The sequence below is a fragment of the Monopterus albus genome, unplaced genomic scaffold, assembly GCF_001952655.1.
Source record: "Monopterus albus unplaced genomic scaffold, M_albus_1.0 scaffold34.1, whole genome shotgun sequence".
In the NCBI taxonomy this organism is placed as follows: domain Eukaryota; kingdom Metazoa; phylum Chordata; class Actinopteri; order Synbranchiformes; family Synbranchidae; genus Monopterus; species Monopterus albus.
Window position 1 is genome coordinate 5,990,943 of NW_018127914.1, and position 22,546 is coordinate 6,013,488.

General features: G+C 40.2%; 5 protein-coding genes across 10 annotated transcripts in view; 4 read left to right on the top strand and 1 right to left on the bottom strand.

The window, feature by feature from the left end:
• Positions 1 to 4,762, top strand: part of slc9a1b (solute carrier family 9 member A1b) — a 12,128-nt gene extending 7,366 nt beyond the window's left edge. Inside the window, exons 9-12 of the mRNA XM_020597339.1 lie at positions 584 to 698; positions 1,224 to 1,322; positions 1,663 to 1,735; positions 2,483 to 4,762. Of these exons, the coding sequence (XP_020452995.1) occupies positions 584 to 698; positions 1,224 to 1,322; positions 1,663 to 1,735; positions 2,483 to 2,751 (556 nt within the window). The 3' untranslated portion in view covers positions 2,752 to 4,762. The remainder of the gene's footprint in view (positions 1 to 583; positions 699 to 1,223; positions 1,323 to 1,662; positions 1,736 to 2,482) is intronic.
• Positions 4,763 to 4,876: 114 nt separating this feature from the next.
• On the top strand, positions 4,877 to 6,444 carry fabp10b (fatty acid binding protein 10b, liver basic). Its single transcript, XM_020597690.1, has 4 exons — positions 4,877 to 5,122; positions 5,197 to 5,369; positions 6,119 to 6,208; positions 6,339 to 6,444. The coding sequence occupies exons 1-4, from the start codon at positions 5,056 to 5,058 to the stop codon at positions 6,387 to 6,389; spliced, it is 381 nt and encodes a 126-aa protein (XP_020453346.1). The 5' UTR covers positions 4,877 to 5,055; the 3' UTR covers positions 6,390 to 6,444.
• A 787-nt stretch (positions 6,445 to 7,231) lies between these two features.
• Positions 7,232 to 14,043, top strand: srsf10b (serine and arginine rich splicing factor 10b). Of its 3 annotated transcripts, none has more exons than XM_020597671.1 (6): positions 7,232 to 7,401; positions 9,624 to 9,728; positions 10,772 to 10,875; positions 11,020 to 11,191; positions 11,284 to 11,337; positions 12,141 to 14,043. In XM_020597671.1, the coding sequence occupies exons 1-6, from the start codon at positions 7,337 to 7,339 to the stop codon at positions 12,361 to 12,363; spliced, it is 723 nt and encodes a 240-aa protein (XP_020453327.1). In that variant the 5' UTR covers positions 7,232 to 7,336; the 3' UTR covers positions 12,364 to 14,043. The 3 variants fall into 3 exon arrangements, with proteins under 3 accessions (XP_020453327.1, XP_020453328.1, XP_020453326.1); XM_020597672.1 differs by having other exon boundaries at positions 7,233 to 7,417; positions 12,135 to 14,042; XM_020597670.1 differs by having other exon boundaries at positions 7,233 to 7,401; positions 12,135 to 14,041.
• A 1,285-nt stretch (positions 14,044 to 15,328) lies between these two features.
• gja9b (gap junction protein alpha 9b) lies at positions 15,329 to 18,652 on the top strand. Its single transcript, XM_020597712.1, has 2 exons — positions 15,329 to 15,964; positions 16,407 to 18,652. Exon 2 carries the CDS (start codon positions 16,432 to 16,434, stop codon positions 17,935 to 17,937), a length of 1,506 nt encoding a protein of 501 aa, XP_020453368.1. The 5' UTR covers positions 15,329 to 15,964; positions 16,407 to 16,431; the 3' UTR covers positions 17,938 to 18,652.
• A 564-nt stretch (positions 18,653 to 19,216) lies between these two features.
• On the bottom strand, positions 19,217 to 21,340 carry mycbp (MYC binding protein). 4 transcript variants are annotated; one of them, XM_020597714.1, is made up of 7 exons: positions 21,252 to 21,340; positions 21,023 to 21,046; positions 20,319 to 20,391; positions 20,159 to 20,207; positions 19,665 to 19,794; positions 19,554 to 19,580; positions 19,217 to 19,512 (listed from the first exon to the last, which is right to left on the bottom strand). In XM_020597714.1, the coding sequence occupies exons 1-7, from the start codon at positions 21,258 to 21,260 to the stop codon at positions 19,495 to 19,497; spliced, it is 330 nt and encodes a 109-aa protein (XP_020453370.1). In that variant the 5' UTR covers positions 21,261 to 21,340; the 3' UTR covers positions 19,217 to 19,494. The 4 variants fall into 4 exon arrangements, with proteins under 4 accessions (XP_020453370.1, XP_020453369.1, XP_020453373.1 ...); XM_020597713.1 differs by having other exon boundaries at positions 19,217 to 19,485; positions 19,527 to 19,580; XM_020597717.1 differs by lacking the exon at positions 21,023 to 21,046 and having other exon boundaries at positions 19,217 to 19,485; positions 19,527 to 19,580.
• Between the last annotated feature and the right edge of the window lie 1,206 nt (positions 21,341 to 22,546).

A 22,546-nucleotide genomic window follows, 5' to 3' on the forward strand; every position in this document is an offset into this window, starting at 1 on the left:
CTTCATATTCAATTGGATGTCGTGTTTTCAGGTGGTGTATCAAACCTGTTGTTGAAAAGTTCTTTGGCACCGTACCTCCTCTTGATATTTTCACAGAACAAATGTTGCATATTGCAGCTTTGCTGTCCTTACCTGAAACTTCAAAATGCTTCCATACCGCTGACATGCTTTGTCATTGATGGGGAGACGCGTGATATAACAGCTCCAGCGTGAGTGAAACCTAACCTGTGCTGCGCGAGGATGGGCATTTTCAGCGTGCCTTTTCGGCGTGTTTTTTTTTTTATTCTGGCCCGAAATAAAAATGGCCTTTTCAGGGGGCCAAAAGTTCGGTGCACCCCTAGTTTTTGTTTATTCCCACAATGTATGTATCAGTGGTTCCTAACCCAGATGTCAGGACTTGACTAAAACATTTCTGCTGCACAAAAGTACATTTACTGTTTCAGATTTCAACGATTGTTTCCCCTTTTCTTATGAAATACTTTATAATTTTCCCTCTGTTCCTTTGAAAAAGTCAAGACAGACCGTTTAAATCTTTTTTTTTTTTTTTTAGAAATCCCTTAGTATTATGTGTGTGTGCCTGCAGGAATATCCAGCAGAAAGGAGTGCCCAGCCGACGGGCCATACCGAGCATCTCGAAGAGTCGTGAGGAAGAGATCAGGAAGATCCTACGAGCCAACCTGCAGAAGACCAGACAGAAGGTAGGGCAGTTCGGGTAAATCCTAATTCCCTTAATTGTTTCCACTTTGCCCTCACTTGCATCTATTCCTTGCATCTTCTTCCTGCCTGCATAATGTGCAAGGAAAAAAAACGAGGAGAGAGGACTCGAGTAAAGACATTTTTAGACACACAAAACGTCCTTTCCTCCTCCATCTGAAGCATCCATCCACCCCAGGTGATTTCCAATAAAGGGGTGTGTCTGGCCTTAAGACTTCCAGGGTGTTTGTGTATCCTCACTCCTCAGAGCAGGAATAACAGCTTTGGGACGTCCTTCAACATGGCGAACTAGAACACCTTCCAGGTCCAGTGAAGAACAACCAAATAAGGGAATTGGGATTTACTCCATAGTAATTTACTGATGAATGTCTGTGAACGTGATGGATGCAGATTTTTTTTTTTTTACCAAATGTTTTTTAGCATTGATGTGTTACAGCCACATTCGTTAGTAGACAAGACTTTAGGTATTTTAAAAAACTGATGGTTTCGTAAATGTTTTTGCCCCACAGCTTTATTCCTACAGGAGACATGACCTGGTGATGGACCCCTTCGAGGATAATGTGAGTGAGATTCGCTTCAGGAGGCAGCGAGCAGAGATGGAGAAGAGGGTGAGTTCTAACACTGTGATTGAGTTTGTGAACATTTCATCTGTGGAAGTACAAGAGATTTCTAAGTGTCTGTGTGATTGTACTTGGTGATTTTTGTCCTGCTAGAATGGACAGCTCACTGTGGGTAACAGCGCTGACTAAATTAAAATGTAGCGGGGTCTCCGAATCACCACCCCTGAGTGGTTGTTCAGTGGTCATCTATATCCGTGTCAGTGTCATCTGTATCTTAGGATCTTCAGGATTATAACATTTGTTGTCCTTTACACCAGTAGAAATAAATGACCTCCTGACAAACATGCGTGTGTGTGTGCATGCGTGCGTGTGTGCGTCTTATTCACAGATGAGTCACTACCTCACCGTCCCTGCAAACCGCCAGGAAACACCATCTGTAAGAAAAGTCTGCTTTGAACCAGGTTGGTTGAACAATGCAGATTATTTTTCATTATATAAAAGCTTCACTAGGAAAAATAGGTTTTCTGTGTAAAACAATATTTTGACTGCATATTTCTGAAATAAGTAGCAATGTTGGGAATCAACTTAATGTTGATTTAAAAGTGTGAAATAGGGTAATATTAATTTTAATTTCCACCTTCAATCAATGCAAAGGCTTTTGATATCAAATAACTTTTTCTAAATGTAAGTATATATTGGGAACATGTGACCTGAACAAATTGATAACAAAATGTACATTGAAGAGCACATAGCTATGTAATACCTTTTTACCAAACTGTTTGTCAGACTTTATTTTGCACAGTAATCCAAAAGCCTATGGAAAAATCCTATCGGCATTTTGTTGAGGGAACCAATGTGATGCTAACTTCTGGGTTGGCTTATAATAATATGGCACTCTATGGAGACAGTTGTGTTTTTTTTCTTATTATTAAAACTTCTAACTCATTCGTTTTGGAGTCTGACCTAGATTATGGAATTAATGTGATGTTATCTTGGTCTCTGTTATATTAATTTGACCTTTCCCATCTTCATGGAAGTACCTCTTTAAAATAGCTCAGAAGCACCAGCACCTAAACATCCCACAAACAGTTCCAAGCTTTAACTTCTGCTCAGCCAAAAAACAAAAAAGTCCCTTGTTCTGTGTGCTACAGGTGCATACAGAAGACATTTGTGTTCTAATGTGTTGGTGTGTTGTCACTGTGTCCCAGAAAACAAGGTGTACACTTACGATGACAGTGAGAGTCCCAGAGGCCGGGCAGCTCAGCCGAGTCCCAGATTACCTGATGCCATTAGCCTGCTGAGCAAATCACCCCAGAGGCCCAATCAGACCAGCGCATTGCGTGCCAAAGGGAGCACTGAGCTGAGGGCGAAAGCACCAGATGAGCAGGAGGAGCAGGACCAAGTGAAGCTATCACGCTGCTTTAGTGACCCCGGTCCGAACGAGGAAGAGGAAGAGGACGGCTCTTTCCTCTCATGATAAAGCACATATCTAAAGAACTCGAAAGATGAGAATGAATTTGTCTGTCTTCTGTTGTCGTCTGTTGCATCCTCAAAGTGAAGATCCCTGAATGAACGGGATTTGTAGCTATGCTTATTTATAATTTTTTGTGTTTTTCAAGTTATGTGAACTGATTTTCCATTATTTTGTTGTTTTTGCAAGTTCAGATATTTTTTTGATATATAATATCAAAGCAGAGATCACTGGCCTGTTGCGATTACATGATTGTATGTCTGAAGTGAGAAAAGTGTCCACATTGTGTCCCAACATGAAGACTTGCATCAGATTGTACTAAAAGACAGAGCACTTGTTTTAACAAGTTTGAAGCACCACATGGGTGGAGTTAACCCTTTCAAAGCACAGTATAAGAAATGCTATAAAGCAGAGTCTGTGTGATACATTGTCCAGTATTATCACAGTTGGATTGGGTGTATATGTTGGCTGATGCGTTACGAGAAACTGCAGTAGAGAAATCCAAAGATGTGTTTTTGAGATCATTTAAAAAAGTGTCACCAATAATCTTCCAGACAACTCAAGGTTGGTTTTATCCTCTGACACCGCCCTCCACAGAGCCATGCAGCTACAGTCTTTTGTTACAAATTTGTGATCCAGACCAAAATGTCTTTGCAACTGTTGGACAGATTGCCAGGAAAGCCTGTACAGACCATCCCCCCAGGATGAATTCAAGTGACTCCAGTGATCCCATGACTTTTGTTCTTGCACCTCCATGAGGTTGACATTTGTGATTTTGAGAAAGATGTCTTAACGAAGGGTGGACGGATTACCGCGAAATTTGGTGCACACATCCATGTAAACCTCTGAATGAACTTGCAATGATATTAGTGATGACTGCTTTTCCATCTTGCGCCATCATCAGACTTTAAATTGGTGCATTACTTGTTGACATTCCTATCAGCCTCAGCTGTAGCCAACTTTGTATTTAGTGGTAACTAGTAAATGTTAGCATGCTAAACTAAGATGGTGATTATAGTAAACAATACTTTCTCTGCATTAGAATGTTAGCAGTGTCAGCAGGTTCACGTTAGCCTTTAGCTCAAAGCCCCAGCCCAGAGCCGCTAGCATGGTTGTGAAGTCTTCGTCTTGTTGCTTAATGCGCACTATATTCACTGACTGGGAGATTCTGAAACATAGCACATGCTTTTAACGTGGAAGGAACAGTGTTAAAAATGTGTAGATTTATCTGCAAACTAAAACTTTCTCTTTGATTTGAGTGACACTTTCCCCTCTTTAGATCTTGTTTTTGTTTTGTCACTCTACCATATTTGTATCTGCTCCAACAGTCCTCATCAGTCTATACTTTTAATTGTAAAATGTACATGAGAATATAATCTCTGGTGAAAGACAACTTACTTTAAAGTGTTCAGATACCCTCGTGAAACAAAAACACCAATCTGGTGATACTAAAATAGCTTAAAATTCAAGAACAAACTGCAGATATTGTTTGACCGAAGCCCGTGTACAACCTTAGCACTGACTGTATTTAACATCACTGCATGACTGATCGATGTTTTTCTCAGGGACTGCAACACAGCACAGTATTAACAGTGTTTCCATCTAAATTGTGCTCCTCAGTGATCTGTTTGTAATGTGACTGTTTTCTAGGTTAAAGTGTTTCAACTGCCAGAGCTTCTGTAACATTCCCACAGTGATCGGGGTTGTCTACTTGGTCGGAGTAAACATGGAGTTGCATCTTAGCATTTTCAAAACAAAGCTCTATATGTGTTTTGTGAACTGAACATGCTTCAAGATTTGTGCTGGGAGATTAAAGAGACTGAATCAACTTTTCATATCTGCACTACATAGCACTGGGCTGCCAGAGTGTTGACTGCCTGCACACGTTTGCCTTAAAATGCTTTTGTTTTTGTGTGTTTGCCAGCTGATGTTTTATAACTTGAAAAAAAAGTGCTGAAGTCATAAATATTTGTCAAATGAAAAAAAGCTTTAATTCTTGTCTAAAATAAATGCTTTGTCATTGCTTAATTTCAGTCCTTTTGTTATTTTGGGGGAAAAAAATAAGTTACCTGTGTAGTGTCAATTCTTTAAGACAATGATACATGATGTATTCTGCTGTGCTCCTGGTCTTTAACGATGTTGCACAACAACATCATAAGCACCAACTGAATATTCAGCCCATCTTGCCTCTCACAGGAAACCCATATCCAAATAACAGGGAGTTTGAAGTCCCCAGCATCCCAACCAGCTGAGCATGATGGGATTCTGAGAAGAACAAACATCCTTGGACAAGCAGCACATGCAACAGGCATGGATTTCGTTGGCACCTGGAAAGTTTATTCTGAGGAAAATCTTGAGGAGTTCTTGAAAGCAGTTGGTAAGGATACTTTTATATTTAATTTATTTCCCTTTTTCTGCTTATAACATGTAATTTTGTTATTCCTCTTTAAGAGGCACCTGAAATGATTCTCAAAATGCGAAAGGACTTCAAACCAACAGTAGTCATCGAGCACAATGGCGATGAATTCATCTACACACTGAAGACTCCAGTTTTTAACAAAGTCCACTCATTCAAACTTGGCAAAGAGACAGAGATTATTACAGTGGATGGCAGAAAGTACAAGGTAATTCAAGACTCAAGCTCTTTGTGTATAATATAAACATCAGAGTTTTATGTGAGCTGATGCTGACTTGTTTTTTTTACCATGAGAAGTGTCATAGTGAGTCTACTGTACAGATTTCAGTTTGACTGCAGTCATATTTTTGTGTGCACGCTGTAAATGATCTCCCTTGGTGCCATCTTATGCACGTACAATCGAAACAAACTGACTCATGAAGAAGCAAGAGAACGTTTGCATTGATGCTTGTAACATTATCAAGATTCAGTTTGCAAGATTTGTTTAGAATGACAATCGAAAATGATGAAAATCTTTGGATGGATTTTTGAAAAGGAAGAAAAAAAGCAGGTGGCCCTCACTAAACAAATGTCAGTTGAATTCAAAACATTTACAAAATCTTGTACTTCAGTTCACATCAGTAGGCAGAGGAGATGTGTGGGTTGTATGTATAAAACATTTGCAGTTTTGGGCAGTGGTGGTAGAAGCACTCTGATTCTTTACTTGAGTAAAAGTAGCAATACCACAGTGTAAAGGTCCTGCATTCAAAAACTTAAGTAAAAGTACAAAGGTATTGACATAAAAATATACTCAAAGTACCAAAAGTATAAGATTAGTTTGTGTTTCCTTGCATTTACTGGAAAATCTTCTGGGTATAGATCTAATAAACATAATGTAGCTTCAGTGGGAGCAACACTTTTTGGCAAATTCAGTTCAAGAGCCTCTTTCCACCATGCAATGTCTTTGCTCTGGAGCAGTGCACTGTCAGAGAGGAGAACGGCAAGCTGATTGCTCAGACTGACAAGTTCGCCTCTGTCCGAGAGATCCAAGGTGACGAAATGGTTGAGGTTAGTGGTTTTAATTCTTTCAAAAACTTCCATAAACATGAGGGATTCGGTGTTAGAAGTAAACAGACTGTGAGGTTTTTATGTAAATCAGCTGTGTTTTCTTTCTGTCTCTGTTTCTGTGCTCTTCCAGACTATCACCGCTGGCTCTGTAACCTTTATCAGTAGAAGTAAACGAGTCTGATCGACACCTGGCATCTCATGGATCGCTCTCAGACCATCTGGGCCTTAAGCAAGTGGCCATCTGGAAATAATACAGATATAAATACAGCTAAACACATTTATGAATAAACTGGAATGATTAAATAAACCAGCATGTTTGTTTTTATTAAGTTCATTGCATGGGACAGATCACGAGTCAGCAAGCCCCTTGAGCACTGACATGTAAAATGCCGCCATACAGCCGAAGACTGAAAGGGACTCAAAAAACTACCAATAACTTGGCTTGCATGTCTTTGTAGTTGTTTTCCATTTCTGTATGGTAATTTTGTGTGTCCTTCTGGGAACTTTGTGACCCCTTGTTGTTGTTTTGTCTGTGTGGACATTTTTGGTCTCTTTTCCATCTCCTTGGCACCATTGTCTGTGTCTTTATGGTCATTTTGCATCTCTTTTTCCATCTCCATGTGGTTATTTTCTTTGTCCTTTTGGTAATTTTGTGAGATCTTGTAGTTGTTTTGCATCTCCTTTTGTTTGTCGTGTGTGTCTTCTGTCATTTTGTGGCTCTTTTTGTTAATGTTGGGTCATCTGTAGTCATTTAGCATTTCTTTGTTGTTATTTTGGCATTTACTTTGTCATTTTAGTTTATTCCCCTATTAAAAACCGTAATGGAGGAAAAATGGAAGAAAACTCGGGAAGAAAAACTGAAGAAACCTCCCTTTTCCAGGCTGGACAAATATGCAAGGAAAACATTTAAGTTATTTTGGATAGTTTGTAGTCGCTTTGCATCTATTTCTATGCATAATGTGTAGGCGTTCAAACGGCAGAGGACGCTGTGGTCGCTTATTGCCTGATATTTGAGTTACTGAGCCGAAGAAGAACCAGAAGGCGCCTTCAAAGTACGCACGCGCTTCTTATTTTTTCGTTGGTGGAGTTGTCCCCCCCAAAAATTTCTTGCTGAGTGAGTTTAGGTTTATGGCCAGATACATGAGGCCTCCAAACACGTCTTTGTTTGTTAGGAACATCGCCGATGAATCCAGGTGAGTCCACATTCAGGTGGGTTTAGAACCACAGATCAAGCACTAACTAACGTTAACTAACTTCTTAATGGCAGCTAACAGTTAGCTTAGCAGCTAATGTTAGCCTCCTCGAAGGAGAAGCTAAATCAACGTGCAGAGGTGCTAAACGTCGAAAATTATTTGTTAGTGCCCACACATTTTACTCATAGCTATACCAAAATGGTATCCGTAATCATAATGCGTCCTTATTAATTTATTTTGTAACGTTTCTTTGTGTGGCCAATGCATTGCCCATGCACATTTTCCTGTGTAAGTAAACTAGCTAACATAGCAAGCTAAGATGACGTTAACGTTACGCTCGTATACAAAAATATGAGTGATTATTTTGCGGGTAGAATATGTCAGATGTGGAAAAATAAAATTGCATTTGTTAAAAGGCAGTTTTTGGATAACGCAGTTTTGGTTCGTCCACGTGCGATTATTTCAGTTAACCATTGGTGATTTTAATTGATTAATATTGAATCGATTAACGCTGTTTTACTCACATTTACAGATATGAACACGTAACGTTATCCTTAATTAATAATCAAGTAGTTAAACGTTACGTTTATGTTCACTTCCCGTAGTAGCTGTTATTTGCCGGTTAAACGTTACATTTCAGTTGATGATCACTTCCTGTATGTAGTAAGTGTTAGTTGCCGGTTAAAACGACAAACGCTAAACAAGTAATATTACTGACCAACGTTAACATTATATGTAAGTTTAGTGGTTAAATATCATTATTGTTTGTCTCCACCCTGTTTTCACCTGCACATCACCAAAACACTGGCACATATTTTCTTAAACAAAGCAAAAGAAAGGTAATCATCCACTGGGCCCCGTTAAGAAAAACTGTGAAACTAGACAGCCGGTAATTTTTTATCACACTGTTACAAACTACACGAACATGTTGGTAATTAAATTCATAATTCGCTGGCTTGTCCATGGCATTCATTTCAGAATAAACTGTTATACCAAAATGTACAGTCTATAAATGTTTGTGTTTACAAAGTAGCACACTTTAATCTGACTTATAAACATTACCCATGTCTCCATACTGCTAATATAAAAAAAACTGAATTTTGTTTAGACCACAGTTACTACTTCATAATCCTATTACCTGTTAGCAGCTGCTGCCTAGAGCTAAATAACGCTGTGATATGGATGCTGGAAAAATCATGTTAGTGCTCATTTTACTCTGTGGGTTTTCTGCTCACCATAGTAACACAGTGCCCAATGCATTTCATTTAGTTTGTATTTGTTAAAGGGTTGTACATTGCATTTGATAACAATATAACCTGAATGGAGCAACAGTCCTGTATCTGCATATGTCAGTTTTACATCTGTTAGTGGGTTTTTACATTTAATTGCATGTTAACAAAGTGTGTATATCTTTAAGGGACAGTTCACCAAAAACCTCTGATTGATATTTCAGAATTGATTAATTTTGATTAATTTCTCTGATTCAGTTGCATCAGACTGAATAAGGTAGAAGCCACACACTGTTCATTTGACTTTCCTGGCCTCACATCCTGTAGACAGAGAGGATGTCCTCAACAGACCCAAGCTAACAGCTGAGATTAGTGTTTATCAGATTCTTTTTTTTTCTAGACAGTTTCTCTTGATGCAGTACGAGATGGCCAGAGTCAGCTAAACATCCTGACAGTCCTGTAAACAGCAGCAAGTCCACATAGACTGTTACTCTTCGTGTCACAGTTTACAAGGTCATTGTGACTGAAGGCGGCTAAAATAGTCGGCTTGCATGGTAATTTTTAGCTTAAACATTTTTGTGCATGCTGTAATAAGTTGGTATTGTACACATCTTGCACCCCTGACTGAACCACTTACATCAAGTAACCAATGCATATCCATAATGTTTAGTGTAGGTGGTCATGGTTTTTGAGAATAGGTGCAAAGATCAATATTGGGATTTTTAAGACTCAATATTTGAGCATTCAACTAACAACTGTGATTGATTGGAAAATCAATTTTTCAATAAAAAAAAAGACTCTAAACTTCAGCAAATAACACAGTCTATGTGGATAGGTGGGTTGCTCTACAGGTTAGACAAACAAGAAAATGTCTTGCGGTGTTGGGGTGAACTGTCCCTTTAGCTCTCCCAGCTGTTGCCAGCCAGCTCTTGTTATGTAGGTAGTTTTGCCCATGATGATTTTTTGAGTCATACTTGTATTTACGGTGTTCAGGCCTGAGGATTTGCGGCGTGAGTTTGGCCGCTATGGGCCGATAGTAGATGTCTACATCCCACTTGACTTCTATACACGACAGCCAAGAGGATTTGCATACATTCAATATCCTTTACCAATGAGTTTTCAACTGTATTCTGTGCTCAAGCTAACATTTTCATTTTCTTTCAGCAGAGAAGATTTGTTTTTATAATGTTTTTCTTGCACATAATTTGATTGAATATCTAACACACATATTTCTCTGTTATTGCTTCAGAAAATGTAAAAGCATCCAGTTGTGGAACCGGCCACAAAGAGTAACAAAGACCCGTGTAGAGTAGCTGTAAAGACAAGTCACACACAGACCTGCAGGATCAGAGGGAGGGAAAAGGTTGAAAAGAGAAAGTAAAGCATGAAGAGGAAAAGGGAACGGAGACAAAGCTTGGATATGGCGACAAAGAATGGGGAAAAGAAAAGAGTTTTAAAAGGCAAGCAGGAAACCCAAGTCTCACTGGGAGTCGGTTAAAGAGTGTAAAGATCAAGATGAAGTTCAAAGTCAAGCATGGGCAAAGGTAACAAGTCTGAATAATTTTGTATCCTCCCAAGACGACAACACAAATTTGACACCAAAATCAGCTGTCCCTGTTATATTGATGGCTTTTTAATTGTGGTCAGATCTAGTTAATCAAGTGTTAATGTGTTTGATTTGTTCATGTAGTTTGTCCTGATCCTTGGACAGTGATTTGTTGTTTGAAAAGCCTGCTTCATCTTTTATCTCTACAAAAAGTGTGTATATGTATGTTGTTGTTGTTGTTGTTTTTCTTTCAATTGTCTTACAGTATGAACTAATACATATAAAATTCACGGTCATTTTAAATTGCTTTACATTATAAATTTGGCCACACAAATAAAATGTTGGTCGAATGCCCTCCAACCCTCTTATCATGAATGTAAAATACCCAGTGCAAATGAAGTGGGTGTGAAAACATTAGAATTAGGTGGTAAATCAGTTGATGTGAGGGTTGGGTCTTAATTGAAATTTGTGAAAATGAAATTGATTATTGATAGTTTAGTTTTTCTTTTCGTCACTTTCTTTGAGAGCGAAGCATTTTAGATTTGTGTGGCTTTACCAAAAACAAGAGGAAACAAAACCCTTAACCACCCAGTATGTTTGAGGATGTGCGTGATGCAGAAGATGCTCTTCACAGCCTGGACAGGAAGTGGGTTTGTGGCCGGCAGATTGAAATCCAGTTTGCCCAGGGAGACAGAAAGAGTAAGTAATTTTTACCAACTGCTCTTGGTCATGCGTCATGCAGCAAACTAAACTGGCCAGGGAAGTACTGACAGGTCTGTGTTTGTGCCACTTCCCCTGTACTGCCCGTTGTTGACCCCTGTCTCATAACTGTCTTTTCAACAGCACCAAATCAGATGAAAGCCAAGGAAAGGCGTTCTCCAGGCAGATCCTCTCGCTACGATGACTACGATCGAGACAGTCGGCGCAGACGTTCACGCAGCCGCAGCTATGAGAGATACAGATCGCGCAGTCCTTCGTATGATCACCGGCGCAGACGATCTGAGAGTCCTCGAGAGTGAGTTCATCTCTCTGTAACCTGTTAGTAAAAACCTGATCTAAGTTATGGTAGCCAGAAAAGGAGGATAACAGTTTGGATTTTGTCCTCAGCTCTCGTGGACGAATGTCTGCAAGAAGAAGGAGCAGGAGCCGTGAGGATGAACGGTACAACTTCTGACTTTAAGATATACACCCAGTGGCTGCTGTACTAGGTACACGTGTACAATGTAATGTACTCCAATATGTCCACCCATGAGCCATACCCACTGATGGTCAGGGGCTGATGTCTTTTTCTGTCCATTAGAAAAAGAGCAACTCCTATGTTTGTCATTGTGCCTTTCAAATCCCGGAGCGCTCTTCATTGCCAGAAAGTGGCACCCATGTTTACACAGATTTTCAACCCTGTCTGATCATAATCCTTCTGACCTCCTCATCACCTGTTTAGCTGTAGGCTGTCCCAAATGGAAATTTCTGGGCTTCAGAGATTTACTAGGAGTAATGAATTAAAATTGTAGACTGTACCCTTAATGAAGTGGCCACTGAGTGTATGTATGGTGGTTGGCATCTGATGGTGTTTTTCACATGTTGTTACAAACACTTTTACAGATGGGCTCTGTATTTAGGTGTCAAATTATATGGAGGAGGCTGAGTGCACAAGTAGAGATAAATGGTGTCAGATGGCATTTTTATACATTTGCCTGGTTGATGCCCTGACAATTTACAGTCAGCAGTCTTTTTTTTTTTTTTTTATTTAAGTTGCATGGTGTTGGCATTGTAAGGTGCTGCTTTAAATTTGTCCACACAGGTTAATTATACGTGTTGCCTCACCATGTGGATTACATACCTGCACCAGTGCCATCAAGACACAATGCAGCATGTCCTCTGTGACTTGGATGCATTTATTCAGGAAGTGCATGAGCTGCAGCGTCTCTGTCACTACCATTTGTCTTGCTGTGTGTCAGACACAGGCAGAGGACTCGGAGAGAGTCCAGAGGGAGATCTCGATCACACTCCAGATCTGCAACCCCACGAGAGGACGTCAACCAGGCTGCATCTTCCCATTACCCTGAGGAAGAGGTGCGACGGACACGCACCCCGTCCCGCTCCAGATCCCGGTCGGTATCGAGATCACACTCTCGTTCACGTTCTCGCTCCCGATCCTGGGCCGGACGCAAGTCAGGAGGACGCTAGAAATAATCCTTTGTCTAACCTTCATTCAGTCATATGGACTCAAGTCGGTCATTTGTCGAGGGAAGATTTGTTTGTTTTGACATGAATGTAACGTAGAGACCTTGTTTTTGTGGCTCTGTTTCAAGAACAGCACTGGGCCTTGGTTTTTTAAAATTTTGTTTTGGTAATATTTCTTCCTGACAGTAATATAACACAGTCAGCAGTTTCTATGTCCAATGGTAATTGGCCAGGAATAATGTTTTTTTATATATATATATACAGTTATTGATCATTTTGTTTTCTAAAGCTTATGCACCATTTTTCGCAAGAAAGTACATTCAGTATTTTAAAAAGAAATCCAGTCCATTAATGAAGCAAACCAGCATTTGTTTTATCGCTTTATAACATATATCATACTTGCATTACTGCTGACTATTATCTACAGCTGAAGTGTAGATTCTCCTTGTTTTTCACTCTCCTGGCAGCATCAGTATATGTTTATTGCTCAGTGAGTCTGAACTTTTAAACCTGCTTGAGATTGAAAATTCATCACTTTGAACATTATTGAAATCAATTTTTGTCAGTTACAGACTGAATTGAGACTCGTGGAATTATCCTGCAGTAATAACATGGTTGAGGAAGACAAAAGCAGATGTGATGTTCACTGTGAGTTGAGCTTCAAGGTCTTGATTTTTATATTTTAAAGCCACTGGCTGCCTGGAAGAAACAAACAAATGTAAAGACTGGTCTGTGTCAGTTATGCCAAGTATAGATGTGCAGGTTAAAATACATGGAACTGCTGCTGTGGTCCTTAAAGTGTTAAACATTTATCAGCCAGTGACTTTAACCAAATATAGTTTAATTAGTTTTAATTTTGTGGTGTTTTTCTGTAGGAGTAGACATTGCAAAAGGTATTTCACATGTCTCCAAATATTGGTTATGAATAGAGGAGCAAAAGTTTCTCATTGGTGTTTACACGACCGCGTGTCAACGGTTTTTTCTAAATGAATCTAGCCACTGCATGTTTTATCCTCCTAATCTTCTATCTTTAGTAGGGAGAAACTGTTATTTTGAGTAATAAATTGATAACATTCAGCATAAGGAAACGAAGTATGGCCTCAGTTTGTCAACTCTGATTGTAGGTATTGAACAATGCAATCAGTTCAGGTTTGTCTGTGGAGCCTAATGTCAAACAGTGTCTCATGCCCCTTTTCCATCGCCAGGTACCGGTTCAACTCAACTACACTCGGCTGACTTTTGGTACCAGGGGCTTCGTTTTCTGCTGCAGATAGCCGCCCCCTGCAGTGTAGCTGGTTGTCACAGCGGTGCCACATGAAACTTCCTTGAAGCCACTGGCCTGCAGTGGTGGCAGGGCAGGCAGGCTCAGAGCTGTTATCATTTTCATCCTAGGACTGTTATTATGCCATTTTATTAAGTTTTGATAGTTTTTCGGGCAAGAAAATAACCATGTAGTCCTCGAATATGTGGTCAATCTATCCAAGTAATGCCAATTACAGATTTGCTCCTATGTTTTCAGATGACCTGTGATGACCTGCTACCATGCCAGGTCCACTTAGCAGTCATAGCTGTAGCCATTGTGCTCATGTTATCACATTCAGTAATCTATGGGCTATGTGATAAGATGCACGATGTGGTGATTAATAGTTATGTTATATACTAACCCAGGCTCAAGCGTGTCACCATACATGTGACCCTCTAACACTCGTGGAGGTGGTAGTGCTTGTTATGAATGAATGAAGAACAAGCCATTGATGTCATCACATGTAAACATGTAGGTTCATCGCTGGCTGCATAGTAGTTATGAGTTTCTCTGTCCAGTGGATACTGTAGTGTTTACATGCCACCATTTGAGGTGATACCAAAAATAGTACCGGACATTGGTACTATTGGTTAGAGTCATCGGTTGAGTTGGTGTCGCAGATGGCTGCCATCGGTTCTGTACCGGAAACAAATTCCTTGTGTGTAACATATTTGTCCAATAAAGGTGATTATTCTTATTAGATACTATCCTTGACATTTGACTGAAAAACAAATGAGTTGAGTCAAGTTGAGCTGCTACCAGGTGGTGGAAAAGGGGCCATTAAAGTACTTATAGTTAACTTTAAACCAAGTCAAGGTCAATATAAAGATGAGGAACAACACTTAGGAAAGAAACTTAAAGGATGCAGCCAGTGATTTTCTGTTGTTTTCCACGAATCCCATTCAGAGATCAAAGGCAACAATGAATCTGGTGTATTCATTAAAATGCACTGCATTCACTGTTGCCTTCAGTCTCTGGATGTGATTTGTGGAAAACAACAAAAAACAAGAAGTCACTGGCCTTATTTATTAGACTAAATGCTGGAGACACCTGCATGTGTGGTAGGTGCCTCAGTACAGCGAGTAAGAGTCTGCATGGAAAAGAGACCAGCACAGTCTGTTAGTCGATCCATGTCCATTGATTTCCTTTTAATGGAACAGTTGCTGGGAGGAACAACTCGAATTAGTTTCACAGTGAAGAAGCAGCCATGTATGAAATCGGACATGCCCCATTGATCTACGACATACAGTGGAAGCAGGGGGCTTATCAAGATTAATTGGTATGAGCTAAATCACAGGGTTGTTAAAGGTGCAGAGCAGGACTGAGACAAACCTCTACTCACTGGCTTGTGGGTCACTCAGCAGGTTACAGATGGACCTGACTGAGGCTCTGCTGCTTCGGTTTCTGATACTCGTGGATACTTCTATCAGGAACACTATTTTACAGGTCTGTTTCCTAAAAATAAACTTGTGAAAAGAAACACATTTTGGTACTAATATGGGAAGACAGAAACAACACTGCGGCTGTTTCAGTTAGCTCTGACTTTATTATTGACTTCAGGGTGAATTTATTTTGCCAGATTGTACGTTATTGTGTAAACAAGCACAGGTTGCATTTTAGGCTTACCTGCTATCTTCTAACCAGAAGTCTCAAGGTAACTGGAGGTGTACTCGCTCTGTTTTACCTCTAATTGATACAGAAATAGTGACAAGTTAAATTATTGCACATAATTTGCATATATTTCCCTTAAAATGTGGTCAGACTCGGTTCTTCTAGCCAAGTTACAGTTATGTGATGTGGGGCTATCTACTACCCAGTACTGTAATGATTGTACAGATGGTCTCACAAATTCTTCTTGGTTGAGTATAACTGCCACAGCCTTAGAAACATGGTTCAGAGCTCAGATTGTCATCATATGGTTAATTTGGCAAAAGAGCTGTGTAAATGTAGGATTAGACAAGTTCAACCAGAAGTAGGCGACAAACGAACATTTTGCAACACATTTCAGCACCGACTCACAGGAGCCGGTGGCAGTCAGTCCATTCATACTGTTGTGGGGTAAATGGCAACAGAATATTGCGACAGTATTGATTTCTTTTTGCCTTTCGGGGTCTATAAGCTGTGAACAGCTGGAGATGGCAGCAATCGTTTGTCATCCAGTTTCCACCAGCAGTGGATACTGAAAGATCTCCCAGAGTCAAGATGTTAACAAGATAGAAGACGTTTGTAGGATTGTGTTCAGCGGCATCAGTGGCATTATTGCAAAATGGCCTTTGTTACATTTCATATCCAAGATGAAAGGTAAGTTAACTCTTTTTTTTTTTTTTAAATATTACATTTTTGAGTAAGTCATTTCAGGTACTACAGTGAGAAGCAGCTTTCCACTGCATAGTGCCATTTTTCTGTACTTTGTTGCAGGGAAACTACTTTCTTTTAAACAACTTCACAGAATTCAGTTGAATTTATATTTGACAATGCGATGCGAGTGAAAAGTGTCTTTTGCCAATTTTAAGATTCTAAAGACTCGTACTAAGATGTTGCTAATTGTCGCACACTTCACACCTGGTAATCGGTGGATTGTTCAAAGATTATTTTACTTAGCATTCGTTTTTAAAAAAATGCCGTGAACTGATACTATTATTGGATTTCAAAACACCCAAATATTGATTAAATATTGGCTTCAAAAGTGCAGTCTTTGTTGGGCTATATTAACAATTGACTTTTTATATTTTGTTTTCCTAAGTCATCATACCACACTAATGTGAAAAATGGGAGACTGGAACTTCCTTGGAGGGATCTTGGAGGAGGTGCACATCCACTCCACCATGGTTGGCAAGATCTGGCTGACCATCCTGTTCATATTCCGGATGTTGGTGCTGGGCGTTGCAGCAGAGGACGTGTGGAACGATGAGCAGTCAGACTTCATCTGCAACACTGAGCAGCCCGGCTGCCGCAATGTCTGCTACGACCAGGCCTTCCCAATCTCTCTCATCAGGTACTGGGTGCTGCAGGTGATTTTTGTGTCCTCGCCCTCCCTGGTATACATGGGTCACGCCATCTACAAGTTGCGAGCCCTGGAGAAGGAGCGTCACTGCAAGAAAGTTGCTCTCCGTCGGGAGCTGGAGGCAGTGGATGTGGAGCTGGTGGAGGCAAGGAGGAGAATTGAAAAGGAGATAAGGCAGCTGGAGCAGGGGAAGCTCAACAAGGCACCGCTGAGAGGTTCTCTGTTGTGTACTTACATGGCTCACATTGTTACTCGCTCAGTGGTAGAGGTCAGCTTTATGATGGGTCAGTACATCCTCTATGGACACAGCCTGAGCCCTCTTTACAAGTGTGAAAGAGAGCCATGCCCTAATGCGGTGGACTGCTTTGTCTCCAGGCCCACAGAGAAGACGGTCTTCATGATGTTCATGCAGGCAATCGCCTGCATCTCTCTATTTCTTAGCCTTCTTGAGATCATGCACCTGGGCTACAGGAAGCTCAAGAAGGGCATCCTGGACTACTACCCACATCTAAAGGAGGATCTTGATGATTATTATGTCAACAAGTCCAAAAAGAACTCAGTTGTGCATCAGGTCTGCATGGGCACCTCTGTGGGACGCAAAAGTACTATCCCCACAGCACCAAGTGGATACACGTTACTGTTAGAGAAGCAGGGCAACGGACCAAACTACCCTCTTCTCAGTGCCTCGTCTGCCTTTGTGCCAGTACAAGGGGACCCTGGTGCAAAACCAGAAAGCCACAAGGACAGCAGTGAGGGAGTGCCGAGCCCCACTGAGCAGAACTCCAACAACGCAAGCAGTGAGACACGTTCCCCTACTGCTGACAAACAGGATGAACCAGAGGAACAATGTTCATCCTATCATGAGGACTTGGAGTGTGTGAGCTCCAGGTATCCCACCATCCCTGTAGCAGACACGTCCTCATGCACTAGGCCATCAGGCATTGCAAGGATGTCACAGGGGGTCAGTCCACCATGGAACTGCTCCACAGTGATAGAGGGGAATGGCTCAGACAGTGGAGATTCCTACCACGGGAACAACAGCAGCATGAAGCTACGCAGCAGCTGTGTCAGCTCAAGAGTGAGGATGCTCTCTAAATCGGACATTAAAAGACCAAGCAGATCCCAGAGCCCAGACTCTGCAGGGGAGCTGAGTTCTGTATCTCGACATAGCTGCGAGAGCAACAGCCCCACCATCTCCTCTCCAATCCGCAGAGTGTCAGCAGCCAGCAGTGCCAACAGCAGACGAGCTCCCACTGATCTGCAGATATAGGGTACATCCCAATCCTATGACCTGGGATTGTTCCTCGAACTTTACTCAACCCAGAAATTGTTCTGTTCCGCCGTGTTGCAGGATGTCCCAAAGCTATTAGGGTACATCCCCTATTTTCACCGGTGTTTCCCTTGCTTGGGTCTTAGTCCCACCCATGTAAGATGCAAGGAAAAAATGAGTAAGGAGGAATCATGGTAATACCCTTTTAGTCACGAGAATGTCCTTTCCTCTGGTCCTTCATCTCAAGCATCCAATCAATAAAGTGGTGTTGGTTCAAAAAAAGACTTCCATGAAGGATGCGCTCATGTATCCTTGCTCTTGGCTCCTTCAGCAGCCTACTCACTCCTGAGAGCAGATACAATTCTTGGGGTACCCTTGATTTGTTTTTCTCACATTTCCAGGCTGATTACAGGCATCCAGATGGACCTTTAATGATCTGGTTGTATGCAGCAGATATCTGAATGACTGGTGGGAATGGAATATTGGACCACACATCTATAATGTTTGAGGCCACAACATGCTGGTATACAACCTGATACATTTATACCAGTAACACTGAAATAATCAAGTTCCTTTTCCAACATGTTTGAGAGTATTTCTCAAACATAAAAAAATACCCAGTTCTGGAGCTGTCTGCTAGTATAGAAAATAAGAAAATACCCTCGTCTGTCACTTTATTAGATACACATAGCTAAATTTAATGCAGGCTACAACAGACGTGTTATCCTCCTTCATGAAGGTGATAATGTTCAGTTTGTGTTCAGACTCTTTCACAGAGGTGTCGATTTACCTGTATGATAATTCTGGAGGCCATAGTTTGAACTGCTGTTGAACTGTACTTTATTATACAGAGGATGGTCTCTTATTTAGCCTAAGTTTGCTGATAATAATAGGGTGGACAAATTAATAGGAACACCTGTAAGTTAAACAGTAGCACAAACTACAGCCCCCTTTTGTGTACCTAATAAACTGACAACTTGAGTTTAATAGTGCTTTCATAATTTTTTTCCCTTTATTTCTTCCAAGCATATAAAAGAAAATTATATATATGCACTCATACACACAATTACAAAAATAACCATATAACCAATACGCATAAAACATCACAACATTCCAATAGTACATGCTTGAAAGGGAGTAGGAAGAAGTATACACTTATCTAGTCCTACCCCCTTTCTTAGACCATCAGCCATGTAAGCAGGAACTGTGTATGAAAAATGTCTTCAATCTTGCAGCTGATATCAATTAATACCTTTAAAATAACCAATCTGAAAAAGTATTTAGTCATTTTTATATGTTTATTTCAGATAAATGGCTGAGCAGAGATGCAATCTTTTGGTTGGAAACAAAGGATCAGTTTTAGGACACCTAGGGAATGACTGAAAAGAAATCATTCTGAACATGCAAAAAATGGTTCTTGTTGTGCAGCACAAACTAACAGTGATTTTCTGTTCAGTGTACACCTACTGTCATGTAATAAACATTTACATACTCTACAAAAATGCCATTGCTTAATTCTGCTTCTTTTACGTTTTGCGATGACAAAACCCAACAGCTCTACTCTTGGGCTCCCTCCTCGATGACAAAACCTAACAGCTCTACTCTTGGGCTCCCTCCTCAGGCGATGGTTCATACTGCATCAGCTGGAAAACATTGAGGCAAAGGTTAGAGGTGACAGTCGGCTCTGTTATCTGTAAATGTAGATGGGCATTAGACCAACATCCTACCCGGTTTCTCAGCTCTTTGTTCTCCTCCATGAGCAGGCTGTACTTCTGCTGTAGATCAGCTAGCTCCATGCGAAGAGTCTCAGTGTCTGCCGGCTCTGGACCAGCCGCACCAAGGTGAAGCTTTATGAAACTATACTGGTGATTAAGATCAAAGTTCTTACACAGGCTACTTAAATGACATATTTTAAAACATACTTTGCAGCTGACAGGGTGTTTGTCATGACAGCATATCTGCTGAAATTTTAGACATGTTACAAACAGGTAAGATCTCAAAAATGATATTGTGGTTTTCCAACAATGATCAGTAGATTGGATACAATTTTATCAATGTATCTTATTAGATGTTCTTGCTACACTGATGACCAAACTAAGCAGCTTATTCATGTATTTTTAATCTTTAAAAAAATTACTTTTTATATAGAGCATCCCTTTTGTTTTTGGGGATTCCAACACCTATTTCCCACCACTAAATGTAATACAAGAGAAAAGGATACTCCAGGGCATTGTTCGGTTTGTCCGTCTCCTCATAAAGTGCTACTAAAACTGCAAACAAACAAAAAACCGAATAGGTGATAAAACAGCCCAGAAAGGATAAAGGTGAAACGTGAACAAATGGATGAACACAAAGCTTTAGATGCAAACTGCCCTGCATACCGCTTGTTAAAGTGTCAATGACGCCAGATTTTTCCAGATATCTTCTAAATTGTTCCCGCTTCGATTCAGAGGCCTGAAACAGAACATTTAAGTTTTTAATGCGAAAAATAACCAGAGAAAATGAAGATCAATCGGCCTGTGGTACGTTCACTGCCTGGCTTCATGCGGACAAACCGGTGGCACATTGCTATTAGCTAGCTGGCACATGCTTCGGAAGACCGACAACAATCTTTATCGTTCAAACCCAATAAATAGTTAAAGTATGTGACCAAATACTTACTCTGTAATGGGCCATGATTGCAGTACCAGATGTATAATTTACGGTGGCGTTAAAATTTGTGACAGGTTAATTGGGTCAAACTACAGGCAGCTGGTTGTATCGTTATGTTTGTTTCAGTTGACAACACACAGGATGTGGATTCGTTGCCATAACAACTCAGTTAAACTGCCGTAGACATGAAACCTTTTATTTCGACAAACAGATTTGTGCAAGAACAGCTGTTAAAAGGAAGCTTTTGCGTTTGTGGCTATTCCTAATACAAGCAAGACGGTATTATGCTCCCAAGCTAACTGCTGACACACTCGATACAGTTACCACTGTGCTCATAGCCGATGTTGCCAGATTTGACCGATAAAAAGTACATTGATCAGGCTAGCCAACTACGATCCAAACATATACACACTACCAGGTAGAAACTACGCACCCTTTGACCCCTTGGTCCACGGGCCTGCATATGCATCAAGATATGACAAAACAATAATTAAAATATGAACGTACATAAGTTTCATTTTAGTTGCAAACGCTAATACGACATTTAGCTTTGATGATGATCATCAGTCATTGTGTGTTTTAGAATAGACTGTATATTGTCTATGATGTGGAGCCGAACCATTGATGTATTAAGAGATAGTACGTCCATGAATGTAACCTACCAAACTCATTCCCAGTCATGCCAGGAAGAACGCATATCGAGAAATGTATATAAGCCCCACAGGACGGCTTTATGGCTGACCTGGCAACACTAGGAAAAAAACAAAAAGAAAGAAAAGGGCGGCCCACCGTTGGTCATGTGTTGAAACGTCACATCCTTATAACTGATTTATAAAATAAATGATCTGACTGCATTGGACAGTTTACAGCAGGCGTAGCCACTCAAATATGTTTTAATCAGCGTTTTGACAACGCATCCTTAAATTACCTGTCACATGACTGTTTTTCTCTGGTAGTGAAAAACGGCAACACAGGTCCTTTGTTGTCTCACCGGCTCTGATATGACACAATTCATCCACTTCTATGTTTTTATAGTCAGTACAACGGACCAAACATTTTTAACCAAGTGTCTTTGGTTAAATCACTGACAAGGTAAGTTAACAACCACTTGTTTGTATATTTTGTTGAATACAAACAGTATTACACTAGTTGGTACTAGTTAACTTCTAAATAGCTTTAAGGTATACTGTAGATTAGGCATACCTAGTTCGTCCTGTATGGTCTTATTAACATGCACTCAGTAGTGGAGGAAGTATTTCGATCCTTTATTTAAGTAGAAGTACCAATGTTACCTTGTTAAAATAATTAATTACAGCTAAAGTTCTACATTCAACTTTTAATGTGTGTAAGGCTAAGAGTATTTTAAGTTAAATGTACATAAAGTTTCAAAAGTATAAGTATTTTACTTAAGTTATAAAGAAATAGGAAATCCCCTGTGAGTGTAAACATGTAGTATATCTTGTGATACACAATAACGTTAGGGCAAAAACCTTAAGGCAAAAATAGCACGATAGGAACAAACAATAGGAACTAAACACCTGTCACTAGCCTTAAATATCCCACTTTCTCCGAAAAATGCAGAATAACTGGACAGTACCAAAATATGTGGATATGGCTGATCAGTGCATTTTGAACCTACTTTATGTTCATTTCTGCTTAGAAATATCTAAACAAATTAGCTTTTTGCATCAGAAGTCACTGCAGGTTGTGTGTTTTTCAGACTTGTTACACCACCTCTTCAGGTATTTCCTTCTTGTTCCTTTTCCCCAGTGCTGCCTTCGATGAGATGATTTTCTTGTTTTAAGATTTGGTTACATGAAACCTTTTCAGAACCAGATGATAAAGCATGGACAGGATGTGACTGGTTTTCTTAGTTCCTGAACATGACATGTTGAAGTCAGCTCTGTATTTTTGGCAGCACAGTCTTTTCTGTTTGCATGTGACCTTGTTTTTCTCA

Coding starts and splice junctions, on each gene's coding strand:
- gja9b (XM_020597712.1), top strand. CDS start 16,432: ATGGGAGACTGGAACTTCCTTGGAGGGATCTTGGAGGAGGTGCACATC.
- mycbp (XM_020597714.1), bottom strand. Junction 20,392..21,022: donor GTGGACCAAGGGGTCAAAGG/GTGCGTAGTTTC, acceptor GTTCTGTTTCAG/GCCTCTGAATCGAAGCGGGA. Junction 20,208..20,318: donor CATTGACACTTTAACAAGCG/GTATGCAGGGCA, acceptor GTTTGTTTGCAG/TTTTAGTAGCACTTTATGAG.
- srsf10b (XM_020597670.1), top strand. CDS start 7,337: ATGGCCAGATACATGAGGCCTCCAAACACGTCTTTGTTTGTTAGGAAC. Junction 10,876..11,019: donor TGCCCAGGGAGACAGAAAGA/GTAAGTAATTTT, acceptor TCTTTTCAACAG/CACCAAATCAGATGAAAGCC. Junction 11,338..12,134: donor AGGAGCCGTGAGGATGAACG/GTACAACTTCTG, acceptor GCTGTGTGTCAG/ACACAGGCAGAGGACTCGGA.
- fabp10b (XM_020597690.1), top strand. CDS start 5,056: ATGGATTTCGTTGGCACCTGGAAAGTTTATTCTGAGGAAAATCTTGAG. Junction 5,370..6,118: donor TGGATGGCAGAAAGTACAAG/GTAATTCAAGAC, acceptor GCTCTGGAGCAG/TGCACTGTCAGAGAGGAGAA. Junction 6,209..6,338: donor AAGGTGACGAAATGGTTGAG/GTTAGTGGTTTT, acceptor GTGCTCTTCCAG/ACTATCACCGCTGGCTCTGT.